Consider the following 12,879-nt stretch of genomic DNA (forward strand, 5'->3'; position numbering starts at 1 on the left):
TGGATATCTTAACTTTGAATACTTACCCATTTCATCTCCTCCCCTCTCCCAAATAACACTAGAATTATACAGGAATATTTTAATAATTGGAGTAAGAGACTTCTATGACTTGGCTTCACATATGATTTGGTAAAATAATTTGGTAGCTATTACATATTCCAAAGAGTTACTAATCATGTCCTTATAACCACTTCTTTTTGCTGACATCATCATCATTCATAGATTATATTATGTGATTAAATGATTCAACTTTCTTATTTGATCTTCCTCATTAAAGTCACCCGTGTGTCTGACTTCTGTTGAGGGGTGTGTGTGTGTGTGTGTCTTGGGCATTCAGAAACATTGAATAATATTTTGATTAAAGTGTGACATTGTGAAAAAACAAGAGAATAGAATAGGATAGCATAAAAGTGGAAACATAATGGGAATTGTTAGGCAAGATAGTAGGGTAGAAACAAGGCTTTTTAGGAGCAGTTGTAAGGACTCAGAGATATTCCTACCTAAGCATTCAATAGACAAATTTATTTAAGAGGCAGTAGTTAGAACAAAAAAAAAGTAAAAACCTGTTTGCTATTCAAAGCATTCAGAGCTGAGCTTAAGAATTAAAAGTTTTTAAAAATTCAAAAGAATTAGTTTCTACTAATTTGGGGTAGATATTTTTCTAAAGGTTAATAAGTAATCTTAAAGATTTTAAGTTGCCCTAATTGTTCCTTCAGTATGTTTTAGCAATATGAACAGAAGTACTGGGTATAAGGTATAATTTCAGAATATCCACCATGACAACATAATTTTGGGATTATATATGTATTTTCTTTCATTGGTGATTAATATATTTTTCCCAGATCCACCACTGTTTTGCCCAGTAACTTTAATTTTGCTATATTGCTCAATCCTTCAGTTTCTCTTTTTTATCAAACTTATAGATAGGTCATTGTGAAAATGAAAACCATATAGTTTCGATACCCTGGCAATGAGATTTGGGGAGTTGACAGCTCTGTTTTTTCATTTATAAACATTTCTTAAAAAGTATTACATTGGTTATAAATTAAGAAAAAGACATTTATCTCTACATCCTTGTTTCTGCTTTCTTTGTACCTTTGCTCGCTTTATACCTTTTGCCCAGATATTTCTAGCTACCCTTATGGTTCTTTCCTATTTTATAGTAGCATTGAATCTTTACTCTCCCCATACTGGTACATAAAAATTGTCTATGGCCATCCAAATCACCATTAGTGAGTATAAATATTGTCATAAATTAATTTAAATATAGCTCAACTTTATTAGTTTTATTGAGGCCTGGAGAGATTGAGATTTTTTCAAGGAAGGAAGGAACTGATATTTATGGAGCACCAACTACGTATCAGATGCTGTCATTTTTACGTTCCAGTTTTGTGAAGTAGGTTTTGTTGTCCTCATTTTACAGACATTCAGAGGTCAAGAAACTTGCCCAACACCATAAGATTAGTCATGGTGGAGACAGGATGAAAATGTACTTCTTTTGCACAGTCCAGGGTCTTTTCTACTCCTGTTAGCAAACATTAAGAGTTGATCGACAGCCTGGCCAGGCGTGGCTCAGCGGTTGAGCGTCAGCCTAGGATCCAGGCAATCGGGGTTCGATTCCTGGTCAGGGCACATGCCCGGGTTGAGGGCTCGATCAATGACTCTCTCATCATTGATGTTTCTATCTCTCTCTCCCCCTCGCCTTTCCTCTCTGAAATCAATAAAGATATGTTTTAAAAAAAAAAGAGTTGATCGACAGCCCAGCCACTGTGGCTCAGTTGGTTGAGCATCCTCTCATGCACCAAGAGGTTGCCATTTGGACTCCCAGTCAGGGCACATGTCTGGGTTCTGGCTCGATCAGGGGGATGGGGCGTGCAGGTGGCAGCTGATGAATGTTTCTATCTTTCTCTCTCTCTTCTTCTCTCTCTAAAAAAGAATCAATAAATTTTTTTTTTTTTTTTAAAGAACTGATCGACTAAGGTAGTGTGGAAAGCAAAGGATTAAAAAACACTCCAAATATAAAAAGGGTGTATTCTGATTGATAATGCTTACTTTTATAAAAAGACTCAAAGATAAAAATTAACTAACTTTGGCTATACAGTTATTAAATCACCGTTAAAATATGGTACTTGTCTTAGCTATTAAAGCAACATGATCTTTACCTGTTAGGGTCTCATAATTGATGATGTGTGTACAAAAAAAATAATCACAGATAATATATAATATATTTACTATCAATCTAGAGATGGAAAGGGTCACCAAGAGCACAAGTATTGCTTTTACTTTTTCTTCTCTCTTTTTTTAAAGGAGAAATTGCCTTGGGGGTATTTTTGTCATGCTTTTAACATATTCTTGATAACGAAAGTAGTCTATGTTTATTCTTTCACCTGATTGGCCTCTGTTATTTGTTGAATGGGCCAAGCTAGGAAGGGTTTTGGCTCTGTTAATTGAGTTAAATTCGATGTTTGTGAGAATTAATAGCTTGCTCTTCAGAGTTTCTGAAATGAGATTCCCCAAAATGAATCGGAGCATGGTAGTACTAGGAAAAATTAAGACTTTGACATATAGTATTATTGTATGTCTGTTCATTAGTTAACAAAATTAGGTGCTTAACTATGTGTCCAAATCTGGGCCTCCATTTGCCCTGCCTATATTTATTTGTGAACTCTAAATCTTTTATCTAAGCACTTATTCTAATTAAACTATTGGTAGCTACCTTTTTGAAGCAAGACACCTTCTCTTTAGCCTTTTGATATTTGAGCCAGTGTTGTTCTGAATATAATGACCTAAGGGGTAATCAGATCGCCTAAGACTAGTTTTTCAAATTGTTTTTCAAAGATATTTCTTTTCTAGAATTCCTGTTTCCCATTTCACCATCTAATTATCTAGGGTCTTTTGTTTCTTTTTAAATCCTCAATGGAGGATGTTTTTCATTGATTCTAGAGTGAGAGGGGGAGAGAGAAACATTGATGTGAGAGAGAATCATTGATCGGTTGCCTCCCATCTGCACCCCAACCGGGAATTGAACCCAGGTGTGTGGCCTGACCTCGAACCTGCAACCCTTCAGGGTATGGGGCGACCCTGTAACCAACTGACTCACACTGGCCATGGCTAATTATCTAGGTTTTAACATTTGTATTCTTGATCCCATTATATTTATTAGCAAAAATTTTTTTTGTAGAAGTGAGAGCTCACTAACTGACAGATAGCCTAGACAAAGATAATCTTTTTCTCCATCTATAATCTTCCCCTTCCCTCATCCCTCTCTATCCCTGACTTTATCTCCTTCATCTCCTTCTCCTTGTCCTCCCCTCTTTTTCTCCGTCATTTTGTTTGTCCAAGTGTAGAGAAATTGGTGTGGGTAGATGTAAAGATACTGTTCAGAAACATATTAATTTCTTAGATAACTAGTTCAAATTACTTTGGAGTCAACAGACCTGTGTTAGAATCCTGCTTTATAAAAGTAGTACATATCCAAGGCGGGGTGGGGTGTGTGTGTGATACAGTATCAGTGGTTTTGAAGCAGAAAGAAAAAGTACTCTTCTCTTCTATACCTCTCATAGATAATCACTGTTAATGGTTTTCAAGTATCCTTGTAAATGTCTGCTGTATATGTTTGCATATATATTTAATGTAACATATTAGCTACATTAATTTCAAATTTACAACATGTACATTTTTCTTTTATAGCAGTCTTCAGTAGGTCAGAAAGCATCTAGAGTATTCATTTAGTTCAAGTTTAATCCACTTGATATTACTAAATTATAGCATCTCAATTTTTTTCTCATTTTTTTTTCTTTTTTCTTTATTTATTTCCACTTTCAGGACACTGCTCCCTCAGTTATTTATTATTTATTTATTTATTTATTTAATCAGTCTTAACCTCTATATTGGCTGAAAGTTCATTTATAAAGATAGGAGGAAAGAAAATAAATTTGGTGAGAAAACAGATACAAGATGGAGAAGATAGGAAATGAAGACACTTCCATCTATGTCTTGAGTCTCAGTTGAAGTAGATGGCTAAAAGTTCTGCCAGTCATGGGAAGGTTCAAAGTAATTAGAAATTAAAGCCTGTGGGAAGAAAATTTAGAATTGTTCTTGCTGCCATTATGGGAGTATTGTAAAGGATTAATATAGGATTGTCATACATATTGTTGAAGATACAGGATGAATCTGTGTTTGGTCTTCTGGGATCAGTTAAATAGAAAACTGACCCTAAGAGTACACCAGAGGCTTAAGGTGTTTACCAGACACTTAAGGTGTTCAGGACATCTGTGGGAGTAGTAAACAGAGTGTTGATAAATTTATTTACCATAACCAAGCACCAGAGAATGAACTTCACTTTCTTAACATGTATAAAATTTTGGCTGCACATTAATGTAAATCAGGATTCTGAGTCTTATAATACAATGGAAAAAATGTTTTTCCCTCTTTGAAACACATCACTTATGAAGAATATGGAAAACTACTTATATATTAATTACTTGGGTATACCTAAATCTGTCTACCTATAAAGCATTATTTGCATATGTATACCCTTTTGTTCCCATAGAATGTTAGGCACTTTTCTAAACACTCAAACAGTGGAGGCATTGTGAGGGGCAGGGGAGAGCAGTTAGAAGGTAGCTGAAATTTGGAAGTAGCCAAAATAGTACATAATATCTTTTTATCAATTGAAAAACATATTATCTCATTAAAATTCCTGTTCTATTAGACAGATGTTACTACTCACCTTCCTTTAATCTTTTATATGGCATTTTAAAAATAATTTTAAAATAGTTATTTTCTTCCTGGTTTTTCAAGGAACTATAATTGAGCTCGACCTTGATATTTTATTTTATGTTGAAGAAATACAAAGAATAGTAACAGCTGTCAAGGTTAGATGACTTAATCAAGTCTGCCAAGTATGTGTGTTAGAGGTAGAATAGAATCTTTGGAAAACTTACTAGGTTATTTGTTTTTTAATTTTGTTAGCACAGCTAACCCTAAGTCTTGGTTCTCTTCTTCAGTCTAAGTTTGACTTCTTTTATTGCTCTATGATGATGGACCATAAGATTATGATTCTTTGAGGGGAAAAGCTTTACCCCAGCCATAATGTTTTCTATCTTGCCAGATTTCAGTGTGGAATAAAATGAGGGTTTAAGTCAGAAGGGATCTTTAGAATTCTTTCCTTGTCCCTTCTGGTATCCTGCCACCACCTTGATTGCATGATGCCTCTGATATACTACACATATATCCCAAGAAACAAACGATTTTCAGATACAATCTGAATCCAGGTTTAAGAGTAATTTGTTTAATGGCATACACATCACTAAACAGAACCCTAAACATCTCCTGAAGCACCTGCATCTATCTATGTTAAGGCACCCTCACACACACACCCTTTCCCGCCCAGTTTTCTTCAAGAAAATGGTTTATTTGCTTATTTAACTAAAGGGTTCATTCTGGTAGTATAGTTGAAACAAAAAAAGTTTGTTGCAAAGGAGAACTTAATTGCTTGTAATTGAAGTTAACACTTAGTTTTTAAAAATTAAGATTCCACAAGGTATTTGATTATAGTAAAAGTCCTTCCTCTCACCTATTAAATCTTTGGGGGAAAAAGGGATTTTCAGTAAAACAAGCCATCTTTATCCTTTTTGTAAGAATATCTTCGCTCTGGTCAGATGGCTCAGTTGGTTGGAGTGTCATCCCCTGCACCAGAATGTTGTGGGTTCAATTCCCAGTTAGTGCATATACCCAGGTTTCCGGTTCGACCCTGGTCAGGCCATGTACAGGATGCAACTGATCAATGTTTCTCCCTGACGTCTGTCTTTCTCTTCCTCTCCCTTCCTTTTCCTCTAAAATCAATAAAAACATATTGTCGGGTGAGGATTTAAAAAAAAAAATCTTCCACCACCATTGTCCTTTTGTAAGTGTTGCACTCTGCTATTCATAAGTACCTCAGTCTTCAGTTTTTCCACATTAGCCACTGCTTTGCTGCAAGATTTATTAGACTTTCTGCGCCTTTTAAAACCTAGATCTATTGATACCATGCTAGTGTTGCACTGAACCTGGTTATGCCAAGAACTAACTGCATTTCTGACTTGGTCTGTTGCATATGCATTATTTTATTTTCCCTGATTTTAGGACTGTGGGACATATATTTCCATGTCCATATTTTTGAATCATCTTGAAATAAAAGCATAGTTCTTTTAAAAGAATCATTCTGAATTATCAAGTTAAAACAGAATTACTCCTGTGGAAACCCATGTTCTCATACTTACCTTTTCTGACTTTAAGGAAGATGATTGTTTCAATTCAGAATTTAAGAGGGTAAAGAGCAACTAGTCACCGCATGTCAGCTCTTCCATTAAGTCTGACCAATTGGTTATTGCTTACCTAGGGCTTCTTAACCCTGCTTACATGTAAGTGAGTTTTTCATTCTGTGTGTGTTGGTCTAGGTGTTATAAGAGTTTAATCTGTAGGTTATATCATAAAGTGATTTTAAAAATAAGAAAGAAGCCTTCTCTGGGTGACTCGGTTGGTTGGAGTGCCATCCTGCACACCCAAAATGTTGCCGGTTCAATTTCCAGTCAGGGCGTGTACATGCGGCAACTGATTGATGTTTCTCTTATCTATGTGTCTGTCTGTCTTTCTTTCTCTCTCTGTCTTCCTCTCACCCTCCCTTCTTTCTTTTCCTCTCTCTAAAATCAATAAATGTATCCTTGGGTGAGTATAAAAAAATTTTTAGAAAGAAAGAGTCACAGGGAAGAGATGAAAAAGAGAACAGGATTTAAAGGACCAGAGAAATTAGTATGAATAAATAATGTGTAAGAGAGAATAATAGAAATGAAGGGCTCTTATGGAATCATTTAAATCATTTTATTCTGTCTCCTTCATGTCTATCTTTAAGCCATTCTTGTATTCTGAATTTCTCATCTCTTGAAACAAGATTTTTAAAAGTAAAAAGACTTTTGGGCAGAGTGATGTGAGTCAGAAAATACTTTCCTAAATTTCCTCATGTCTCTGCCTATCTCTGGTCTCTATTTGTCTCTAGTCTCTTAATTATAATTATCTGAAGTAATTTTAATTTTTTATGTAAAACTGTAGGCTGTTGACCCTTTTTAATGTCCTGTTGGATATAGGGAATTAAGTGGAAACTTAATTGGAGACAATAGGAGCTAACAGCAAAGAACTTGGGGAAGAACAGTAAGAATGGTTTGTTTATCCTGCCCAGGTGAAGGATTATAGTTCAGAGAACTTTCCAGCATCTAAGATTAATAGGCACAGAAGCTACAAGGGATCCTTGGTGCTTTCCTTGTGTCTTCAATTGCTTTTATGACTTTATTTTTTAATTTAGACCTTAATTGATATGGTAATTGTGGTCTACAGGTTTATGAATTTTTTAATTCTCTAGAACATTGGTATTTTTTTTCTTTAAATGAACTCCATAAAGGATTTATCACTTGGGAGCTTTTTTCTTGAATATACCAGAACTGTAGCAATTGTGTTTATTTTATTTAATTAATTAATTAATTAATTTATTATTATTTTTTAAATATATTTTATTGATTTCAGAGAGAGGAAGGGAGAGGGAGAGGAAGAGAGAGAGAGAGAGAAAAACATCAATGATTAGATAGTTGTTGATTGGCTGCCTCCTGCACGCCCCTGACTGAGGTTGGAGCCCACAACCCGGGCATGTGCCCTGACCAGGAATTGAACCGTGATCTCCTGGATCAAAGGTAACGCTCCGCAGCTGAGCCACGCAGGGCTGGGCTGTGTTATTTAAAAAAAAAAAAAAAAAAGGATTCCCTAGAGCAGTGGTTTTCTAACTTTAGCAATGTATCAGAATCATCTAGAGGTAGATTTTTAAAACATAGTTTGTTGGGTGCTACACTATATTTCTGATTCAGTAACTCTAGGGTGAGGCCAGAGAGTTTACTTTTTTTTTCACAGGCCATTTAAAAATATTTTGAATTATGGTTTACATTCAGTATTATTTTGCCCGGCTGAGCGTGGCTCAGTGGTTGAGCATCGACCTAGGATCCAGGGGACCGGGGTTCGATTGCCGGTTAGGGCACATGCCCGTGTTGTGGGCTCTATCAGTGACTCTCTCATCATTGATGTTTCTGTCTCTCTCTCTCCCTCTCCTTTCCTCTCTCTGAAATCAATAAAGATATATTTAAAAAAATATATCTATTATTCTGTATTAGTTTCGTATGTATAGCATAGTAGTTAGAAAATCATGTACTTTACAGAGTGGTCCCCCTGATACTTTAGCTATCCACCTGGCCCCATATATAGTTATTAAAATATTATTGACTATATTCCCTATGCTGTAATTTACATCTCTGTGACTATTCTCTAACTACCAATTTGTACTTGTCACTTCCTTCACCTTTTTCACACGGCCCCTTAACCCCCTTCTCTCTGTCAACTGTCAGTCTGTACTCTGTATCTGTGGGTCTCTTTCTATTTTGTTGTTTGTTTATTTTGTTTTATAGGTTCCACATATAAGTGAAATCATATGGTGTTTGTCTTTCTCTGTCTGACTTCTTTCACTTAGTATAATACCCTCTAGGTTCATCCATGATGTCATAAAAGGTAAGATTTAATTCTTTTTTATAGCCAAGTATAGTATTCCATTGTTTATATGTACCACAGCTTTTTTATCTACTCATCTACTGATGGATACTTGAGTTGCTTCCAAATCTTGGCAGTTGTAAATAATGCTGCAATGAACATAGGGGTGCATATATTCTTTCAAATTAGTGTTTCAGGTTTCTTCAGGAAAATCCGCAGAAGTGGAATTGCTGGGTCATAAGGCAATTCCATTTTTAATTTTTTGAAGAACCTCCACACTGTTTTCCATAGTGGTTTCACCAGTCTGCTTTTTCACCAACAGTGCACTAGGATTTCCTTTTCTCTACACCCTCACCAACACTTGTTTGTTGATTTATTGGTGATAGCCATTCTGACGGTTGTGAGGTGGTATCTTGTGGTTTTGATTTGCATTTCTCTATTGATTAATGATAATGAGCAAATTTTCATATGTCTATTGACCATCTGTATGTCTTCCTTGAAGAAGTGTCTGTTCAGGTCTTTTTCCCACTTTTTAGTTGGATTGTTTGGGGTTTTTTGATACTGAGTTTTATGAATTCTTATTATATTTTGGGTATTAACCCCATATTGGGTTATTGTCTGCAAATATCTTCTCCTATTCAGTAGGTTGCTTTTTCATTTTGTTGATGGTTTTCTTTGCTGTGCAAAAGTTTTTTACTTTGATATAGTCCCATTTATTTATTTTTGCTTGTGTTGCCTTTACCTGAGGAGATATTAAAAAAAATATATTTCTAAGATTGATGTCAAAGAGTTTACTGCCTATGTTTTCTTCTAGGAGTTTTATGGTTTCATGGCTTACGTTTAAGTCTTTAATCCATTTTTAGTTTATTCTTGTATGTGGGGTAAGAAGGTAGTCTAGTTTCTTTTCTTTTTTTTTTTTTTACATGTACCTGTCTAGTTTTTCCAACACCATTTATTATTGAATAGACTATCTTTACCCTATTGTATGTTCTTGTCCTATGTCATAAATTAATTGCCCATATAGGTGTGGGTTTATTTTTGGGCTTTGTTTTTTTCCATTGATCTACGTATCTTTTTTTATGCTCTTTTGATTACTATGGCCTTGAGTATAGTTTAATATTAAGTAGTGTGATATGTCCCCTTTTGTTGTTCTTTTTCAAGATATCTGTCGATTTTCGGGGTCCTTTGTGTTTCCATACAAGTTTTTGAATTATTTGTTCCAGTTCTGTGAAATATACCATTGATATTTTGATAGGAATTATGTTGAATCTATAGATTTCTTTGGGTGGTATGGACATTTTAATGATGTTAATTCTTCCATGAGCATGGTATATGCTTCTATTTATTAGTATCTTCTTCGATTCTTTCTTCAAGTCTCATAATTTTCTGAGTATATGTCTTTTATATCCTTGGTTAAATTTATTCCTAGATGTGTTTTTTTATGACATTGTAGATGAGATTGTTTTCTTAGTTTCCCTTTCTGGTAGTTCATTATTGGTGTATAAAAAAATGCAACTGATTTTTGAATATTAATTTTATATTCTGCTACTTTACTGAATTCATTTATCAGTTCTAGTAGTTTTTTGCTGGAATCTTTTGGCTTCTCTATATACAGTATCATGTCATCTGCAAATAATGACAGTTTTACTTCTTCTTTTCCAATTTGGATGCCTTTTATTTTATCTTGTCAGATTGCTATGGCAAGGACTTCCAGTACTATGGTGAATAAGAGTGATGAAAGTGGACATCCCTGTCGTATTCCTGATCTTAAGGGAAATACTTGTAGTTTTTGTCCGAGTATGATGTTGGCTATGGGTTTGTCATATATGGCCTTTATTATGTAGAGATATGTTTCCTTTATTCCCACTTTGCTGAGAGTTTTTATCATAAATGAATGCTGGATTTTGTCAAATGCTTTTTCTGCATCTACTGATATGATAATATGATTTTACCCTTTATGTGGTGTATCAAGTTAATTGATTTGCAGATATTGTACCAACTTTGCACGCCCAGAATAAATCCCACTTGATCATGGTGTATGATCTTTTTAATGTATTACTGGGTTTGGTTTGCTAATATTTTGTTGAGGATGTTTGCATCTATGTTTATCAGGGATATTGGCCTATAATTTTCTTTTTTTTATAGTGTCTTTATCTGGTTTTGGAATTAGAATAATGCTGGCCTTGTAAAATGAGCTTGGGAATCTTTACTCATCTTGAATTTTTTAAACAGTTTGAGAAGGATAGGTTTTAGTTCTTCTTTGAATGTTTGATAAAATTCACTTGTGAAGCTATCTGGTCCAGGAATTTTGTTTGTTGGGAGTATTTTGATTACTGCTTCGATTTCATTAGTTGTGATCAGTCTGTTTAGATTTTCTAATTCTTCTTGATTCAGTTTTGGAAGATTGCATGTTTCTAAGAAGAGAGTATGCATTTCTGACACGTTTCCAGGTAGTGCTAAAATTGGTCCTGAAACCGTACTTTGAGAACCACTGCAGTATAGTATTGATCACAGGAAGTCTGGGACAGAGCTGAAGCTAATCTGTGCCTAATAAATGCTGAGTTGCTTATAATGCATGCAGAGTTATGCCCATAGGATGGATACCCACAGTGGTCATTTAATGTAGTATTTTATTTATTTTCATAGATTGGAGCATATGATCAACAAATATGGGAAAAATCTGTTGAACAAAGAGAAATCAAGGTAATATGTTTATTTCATTTTGTATATTCTGAAACAGAGTTCTATAAATTGATTATTAACCACATTTTATAAAGTATCTTTCCATATACTTTTAAGGTATAAATTAATATTATTCTATCCAAACTTTTAAATACAGAAGGTAAACTCTTTTATGATAGCATAGTTCTTTGTCTTTACCTCTCTGATTTTTTCTTCGCTTTTTAGCATATTTCTGTTCTTTTAAAATTTAATTTTTAATGATTATTTTTTGTCAGCTCTTTTCCCCTTTCACTTGTCACCTTATACTTCTAGTTTGCTTTTCCTCCCTTTTGATGCTGTCATTGCTCTGTACAGTTTATTAAACTGGTAAGTGTTTCAGGACTTTTCCCGCCTGAGTGGTTCTGTGCAAATGCTGCTCTTTTTAATTGAGATCTGCTTTTTCATGCTACTAACAGAATGACTTGGACGCAAATAGAGCTGCTGTAAACTTGGTTATTTTTTAAAAGAATTTAGGAAAATAAAGCGTTAATTAAAATGTTTTTGTAGTAGGTAGTTTCTTCTTGAACATGTAATCACTTATGCTGATAAAACATTCTCATAGGCTACCTTGCTAGCATGAAAACTATTTTTTAACTAAATTTAGTTTCTCAGCAATCACTCCTTTTTTGTAATAAGATTTATATTTTTCATTTGCATAGGTAATACTAATCAGTGTGGTCCTGCACGAGCTAAACTTAATCTGGGCCCAGAGAATGTTACTTGAGTTGCTTGATATTTTCTATTTTCTATAGAAAGGCTTACATTAGATTCAAAACCAGTGTCTCTAGTTACCTTAAAAATCTGTGCAAAAAAACCTGTGTTTAGACAACTTAGTCATCTGTATTAAAGAGCAAGATTCTTTGCCATTTGTTAATTTCAACTTTTAAACTATTTTCATGAGAAATTAATAAAGTTAACAAAGTTCAGTAATTGTAGATGAGGTACATAATTACAAATGGGACTAATCCAGTTAAGAGAAGGCATATGTAGGTCTCTTTTGGGGAGCTCAGGGGGAAGTAGCTCTGTGCAGGTTAGGAAAGATTTCACAAAGGAAGTTACTCAAGAGCTAAGTTTGAGAGACATTAGGGAAAATGAGGAAATCATTCTAGACAGAATGAAGAGCATATGAAAATACACATAAAGGAATGAAAGATCATTACTCCTCAAGGAGTTTGATTGGTAATAGGTTGGATGGAGGTGGGAGATTGGAGTGTTTAGAAGTAAAATTAAAAATGAGAATGAAAGGCACATCAATGAAAGGGCTGACTGCCTTACCCAAGAGTCTAGAAATCATTTGGAAAACAATGAGGGGGGAGACACTGAAGGATTTTAAGCAGAAAAGTTTCCCTGGTTAAATTCGTATTTTTACAACCTTACCAAGTGTGATGGCAAATACTAGAAGAGAAACAGATAAAGAATTCTTTTTTAGAAATATCCAAGTGGTATGTTGGTGACAGATTAAGTAGTCCTCATTATGTAAAGTATATATGTATGTGTTATATATATTATATGTTCTACACATTATGTAGATACAGCTATTAGGAGTGAGTGGATTTGCACTGAATGGTGAAAGAAGAAAATTGAGAATGGAATATT

General features: G+C 34.5%; 1 protein-coding gene across 2 annotated transcripts in view; it reads left to right on the plus strand.

Moving 5' to 3' along the window:
- Window positions 1-12,879, plus strand: part of PHTF2 (putative homeodomain transcription factor 2) — a 131,076-nt gene that overhangs the window by 48,014 nt on the left and 70,183 nt on the right. For both annotated transcript variants that reach the window (XM_016219584.2, XM_016219585.2), the window contains exon 3: window positions 11,209-11,265. In XM_016219584.2, coding sequence (XP_016075070.1) covers window positions 11,209-11,265 — 57 coding nt within the window. The remainder of the gene's footprint in view (window positions 1-11,208; window positions 11,266-12,879) is intronic.

This window comes from Miniopterus natalensis, chromosome 10 (assembly GCF_054644295.1).
Source record: "Miniopterus natalensis isolate mMinNat1 chromosome 10, mMinNat1.hap1, whole genome shotgun sequence".
Classification (NCBI taxonomy): domain Eukaryota; kingdom Metazoa; phylum Chordata; class Mammalia; order Chiroptera; family Miniopteridae; genus Miniopterus; species Miniopterus natalensis.